The following is a 5,559-nucleotide window of genomic DNA, read 5'->3' as shown; positions in this document are numbered from 1 at the left end:
GCGCGTCATCAGTCAATCAATAGTTTCACGGGTAATCGTGTTTCGATGTTTCCGGTCGGACCAGCGTCTGTTCCGGTCAAATGAAAGCCGGGAGAGAACCGGGATCGATCGATCGATCGGAGCAAGCTTTCATTTGAACTTCCCGCCATGACGGATCTCGAGACTCCTCCGCTCACAGGGTCGCCTAGCAACAGCCAATGGGTGGCGACAGGGCGGGACTTCCTCCGAGACTCGCCGCAGGGGACTCGCGGAGTTCCGTGAGACGAGGCCGAAGCGGAATTATCTCTTACCGGAGGTTCTGAGCGCGCGCCGCTTCACGACCGGAGGAAATGTCTGACGCGCCCTGGAAGCCGTTTGTCTTCGGCGGGATCGCGTCCGTCGTTGCGGAATGCGGTGAGGGACGCGCGGCGCGGCGCGGCGGATGAACGGCACCGGCGTGTTGTTCGGTGTTCTGACGGTTCCGTTCGGGCTGTGTGTTTCAGGGACGTTCCCGATTGACCTGGCGAAGACGCGTCTTCAGGTTCAAGGCCAAGTGGGCGACAGTAAATACCGGGAGGTCCGGTACCGAGGCATGACGCACGCGCTCCGGAGTATCATGCGGGAGGAGGGGCTCCGGGCCCTGTACTCCGGGTCAGTTTGGCTCTTACGTGCTCCTCCTCCTCCCCTCCGGTCTCCGTCCCGTTAGAAGCGTGTTTTCAGTAGATGTGATGGGGGGCGGGGCTTCGCTGTGGGTCTCCGGTACCGGTCCAATGTCCCGTGATGTGTCCTTCCAGAATCTCTCCCGCCGTGCTGCGCCAGGTCTCCTACGGGACCATGAAACTGGGAACGTACCAGAACCTGAAGCGCCTGCAGGCCGACCGACTGGAAGGTGAGTTACCTGATACCCCCGATGCACACCTCAGCAGGTGAGGAGCCGCCCCGTCCACACGGACCCGTCCTGAAGGGGGAGCCGCAGGTGTGTGTCTCACTGCTTGTTGTCAGTTCAGTCCTCTTCCTCCTCTTCCTCCTCCTCCTCCTCCTCCAGATGAGACGCTTTTGGCCAACATGATGTGTGGGATCTTCTCTGGCGTCGTCTCCTCCTCCATCGCCAACCCCACGGACGTGCTAAAGGTGTGTTTGCCTTGCTACCTGTCTCACTGAGCCGCAGCTTCTTTATGCAAACGGCTGCAATTACCTGCTGCAGGTAAATGTTGAACAACCGGCCAGGTGGCTGTCTTCTCTGGAAAGGTCGGCGCCCGCTCAAGGCCCCGTGGGCTGGATAGCTTAGCCGTTAGCGCTATCAGGTGTCTCAAGTGTTGTATTTATAGACCCGGTCCTGGGAACGATACGACGCCTACGCTCCCGTTCTGTACCGGGCGTCTCCTCTCCACGTTGGGCTTGCCGACCCCCGACCCCCGACCCCCGGCGGTGCTTGACATCCTACTGGGTGGCTGCCGGTTTGGAACGTTGCGTTTGATCAACACGCGTCCTGCTGTCAGGTTAATGGACGCGTTTAAAACCCGAGTCGACATCGGTGTTCTGATCCGCCGACGTCTGACTGATGCAAAGATCAAAGGCTGTTTAAATGTCCGGTAATCTACGGACGAGCGTGACCTTATCCGTCCTCCCAGATCCGCATGCAGGCCCAGGGAACCGTGATCCAGGGTAGCATGATGGGTAACTTCATCAACATCTACCAGGAGGAGGGAACCAGGGGGCTGTGGAAGGTACAGACAGGAAGCAGCTCTTTGATCCACGGCTCCGCACGCCCTCTGACGGGTGTCTGTGCCGCTCCCCAGGGGGTCTCGCTAACGGCTCAGAGGGCGGCTATCGTGGCCGGCGTGGAGCTGTCGGTCTACGACGCCACCAAGAAGCATCTGATCCTGTCTGGTTACATGGGGGACACTTTTCACACACATTTCTTGTAAGTTTGCCGAGTCGCAGGGACGTGTTCCTCCTGTCGGGCGTGTCTCGTTAGCTTGAGGCGGATTGAACAATCGGATCAACACGTCACCTTTAACCTGTGTTCTGTCCCCAAGGTCCAGTATTACGTGCGGTCTGGCTGGAGCTTTGACCTCCAACCCCGTGGACGTTGTCCGGACACGTATGATGAACGAGAGGGGCGGGGCTCTGTACCGGGGAACACTGGACTGCATGGTGCAGGTGCGTGTGTGTTGTGTGATTGTTAATACATAGCTGTGTACTGCTGGATATTGCGATGAAACATGGGATTTTCATTCATAGTACGACAGACTAGCAGTTAGCATGCCCTGACAGTTTGCTGCGTAACCGGGGTAACGCAGTGAAGATGTTCTGACACACCCCACACTGTATAACAGGTACTACAGTTACTACAGGCAGGTTAGCTGCTGTATAACAGGTACTACAGTTACTACAGGCAGGTTAGCTGCTGTATCACAGGTACTACAGTTACTACAGGCAGGTTAGCTGCTGTATAGCAGGTACTACAGTTACTACAGGCAGGTTAGCTGCTGTATAACAGGTACTACAGTTACTACAGGCAGGTTAGCTGCTGTATAACAGGTACTACAGTTACTACAGGCAGGTTAGCTGCTGTATCACAGGTACTACAGTTACTACAGGCAGGTTAGCTGCTGTATAACAGGTACTACAGTTACTACAGGCAGGTTAGCTGCTGTATCACAGGTACTACAGTTACTACAGGCAGGTTAGCTGCTGTATAGCAGGTACTACAGTTACTACAGGCAGGTTAGCTGCTGTATAACAGGTACTACAGTTACTACAGACAGGTTAGCTGCTGTATAACAGGTACTACAGTTACTACAGACAGGTTAGCTGCTGTATAGCAGGTACTACAGTTACTACAGGCAGGTTAGCTGCTGTATAGCAGGTACTACAGTTACTACAGGCAGGTTAGCTGCTGTATAGCAGGTATTATACTCACTACAGATAAATACCATGTACAGAGACACGCCGTATCTGTTTTCTTTCAGACGTTGCGCACTGAGGGCTTCAGGGCTTTCTATAAGGGGTTCTTTCCCAACTGGCTCCGCCTCGGCCCGTGGAACATCATCGTATCCTTAAACTGCCTCAAAGGACGCTTAGCTTAATGCTAGCTAGAGCCTTTATGTAATGTGTGACTACTGCCTTAGGGCCCCAAGTCATGGTCAGAGGTTCGTATGGGGGGCCTCTACAGGTGGGGGAGGGGCCATGGGGTGTGAACTTTATACATTCTTGGCGTTAAATGGGGAGAGTGGAGCTAGCCTTTCATCGCTGAGCTCCAATCAGGCCTGAAAAATGTAATCAGATTACCTGTAGAGTAGATTGAGGTAACAAGGAGGAGGCTGGAGCAGAGAAACAAAAACTGAACTCCTCCCAGAGTGCTCCTTTACTCCGCCTCCAGTTCTTCCTCACGTACGAGCAGCTGAAGAAGCTCAACGTGTGATGATGGAGGCGGCGAAGCATCGACTGGCGTGGACCCACGGAACCAAAATCAGACGTGCTGGCTGGGCTGGGACTCTTGTGTTGGTGTCGACCTGTGTATGGGGGGGGGGGGGGGCGGCACAGGAACACATCTGGATCCGGGGCTACAATCACACGCAGCCTGTGGCCTTAAATTCATGCCATCTAATTTACTGACTGGTGAACGGGAGAGTCGTGAAAGGTTCAAAGGGTCGACTTTTTATTCACAAAGGTTTTTATTTCATCTCCAAATCGAGTGCCTTAGTTTCTGATGTGGGCGGAGTTACAGTGACTGACAGTCACAGCAACATTCCCATTTCAAAGTGTTCATGTTCGCAAGTAGACAAACCTGGAGGAGTCTCCCTGGAATGTGTACCCAAGAACACACCTTCATGCCCATATATGGTCAGCCTTCCAGCATAAGCAGACAGTAGATCTGCTCCACATGAACTCTTCTTCAGCCTACGTGCACGGACACACGCCGTTACTGCATCAGCTGGCGTTTCTTGTTTGGTGCTTCCTGCTTGTGCATGAGCTGCTAAAGGATCTTTGTCCAAACGTTTTTGTTTTCTGTTGGGAATGTTGGTGGTTCCTGAAATAAAAGACAAAAAGCCGCCGTTGGTCATGTTGTGCCATGTTTGTACCACGGTGAGGCGCTGTGTAATGACGATGCTCTTTAAATAAAGATTGTTATTATCAAAAGGAGTTGGTTGATCGACCTCTGAGGGACAGCTATAGTAACATAATGTAAAGTCACGCTTGTGGTTATGGCTTCATGGCTGGTTATTGGTGGTTTGAAGTACGGGTCAAAGGTCAAGCTGGGTAGTAAACAGAGGAAACTAACGGTTGGACGCCCTCGGGCCTGGGCGGTCGGGACGCTAATTTGTTCCGTGTCTCGTGTTTGCCATGTGTTTTATGTCTAACCCAGTCACTGTGCTGCTGACTGTCCTCCGAGGACAGCCCTGTCCCTGTCCCTGTCCTCGGTTAATCCCGTCTTCTAGTTTCAAACTGTTGTGAGACGTGAGTCGTTGTTTGATTGTTGCTTTTAATTGTTCTTAAAGCATCTAACGTGTGTTAGTTATTTTCAATTATTCATTACCCGTCACCCCGTACACTGAAGACGAGGACAAAGACGAGGACAAAGACGAGGACAAAGACGAGGACTAAGACGAGGACAAAGACGAGGACAAAGACGAGGACAAAGACGAGGAGAAAGACGAGGACTAAGATGAGGACAAAGACGAGGACAAAGACGGGGAGAAGGACAAAGACGAGGACAAAGACGAGGACAAAGACGAGGACAAAGACGAGGACAAAGACGAGGACAAAGACGAGGACAAAGACGAGGACAAAGACGAGGACAAAGACGAGGACAAAGACGAGGACAAAGACGAGGACAAAGACGAGGACAAAGACGAGGACAAAGACGAGGACAAAGACGAGGAGAAAGACGAGGACTAAGACGAGGACAAAGACGGGGAGAAGGACAAAGACGAGGACAAAGACGAGGACAAAGACGAGGACAAAGACGAGGACAAAGACGGGGACAAAGACGAGGACAAAGACGAGGACGAAGACGAGGACGAAGACGAGGACAAAGACGAGGACAAAGACGAGGACAAAGACGAGGACAAAGACGAGGACGAAGACGAGGACGAAGACGAGGACGAAGACGAGGACGAAGACGAGGAGAAAGACGAGGAGGAAGACGAGGAGGAAGACGAGGACAAAGACGAGGAGGAAGACGAGGACAAGGACGAGGACAAAGACGAGGAGAAAGACAAAGACGAGGAGAAAGACGAGGACGAAGACGAGGACGAAGACGAGGAGAAAGAAGCCCCTTTGTGCCGCTCAGCTGTGGAGGGCTGGTCATGTGCTCGCTGGCGCTGCTGCGAGCATGAATGGTGTAATAATTGTTTTTTAACCGGTTTAATCCATTAGGGTTTCACTGAAGATGAAAGGATGGAGGCGGAGTCAGCAGCAAATCTTTCATAACGATTCTCATGAAGGCCTAAAGAAATATCGCCGTCGTCCTGCAACAGAACCGTTACTGTTCTGAGCGGGGCTCCAGAGGCCTCATGAGAGGGGGCGGAGCCCAGACCCAATGAAATCAAGGTCTCCTTTGAGAGAGGACGG

General features: G+C 52.8%; 1 protein-coding gene across 2 annotated transcripts; it reads left to right on the top strand.

Moving 5' to 3' along the window:
• The first annotated feature begins 245 nt into the window (after positions 1-245).
• LOC137904492 (kidney mitochondrial carrier protein 1-like) lies at positions 246-4,119 on the top strand. 2 transcript variants are annotated; one of them, XM_068748680.1, is made up of 9 exons: positions 246-393; positions 483-630; positions 774-868; positions 1,025-1,110; positions 1,611-1,706; positions 1,779-1,903; positions 2,019-2,142; positions 2,955-3,035; positions 3,365-4,119. In XM_068748680.1, exons 1-9 carry the CDS (start codon positions 330-332, stop codon positions 3,404-3,406), a joined length of 861 nt encoding a protein of 286 aa, XP_068604781.1. In that variant the 5' UTR covers positions 246-329; the 3' UTR covers positions 3,407-4,119. The 2 variants fall into 2 exon arrangements, with proteins under 2 accessions (XP_068604781.1, XP_068604780.1); XM_068748679.1 differs by having other exon boundaries at positions 1,611-1,903.
• The last annotated feature ends 1,440 nt before the right edge of the window (positions 4,120-5,559 follow it).

Source organism: Brachionichthys hirsutus, chromosome 15, assembly GCF_040956055.1.
Source record: "Brachionichthys hirsutus isolate HB-005 chromosome 15, CSIRO-AGI_Bhir_v1, whole genome shotgun sequence".
Classification (NCBI taxonomy): Eukaryota; Metazoa; Chordata; class Actinopteri; order Lophiiformes; family Brachionichthyidae; genus Brachionichthys; species Brachionichthys hirsutus.
This window is presented reverse-complemented; position numbering and strand designations above follow the sequence as displayed.

Bases quoted from the DNA above. Each gene is read 5' to 3' on its own strand.
- LOC137904492 (XM_068748679.1), top strand. From the start codon at position 330: ATGTCTGACGCGCCCTGGAAGCCGTTTGTCTTCGGCGGGATCGCGTCC. The intron at 394-482 runs GTGAGGGACGCG...TGTGTGTTTCAG, and splicing joins GTCCGTCGTTGCGGAATGCG to GGACGTTCCCGATTGACCTG. The intron at 3,036-3,364 runs GTATCCTTAAAC...CTCCGCCTCCAG, and splicing joins TCGGCCCGTGGAACATCATC to TTCTTCCTCACGTACGAGCA.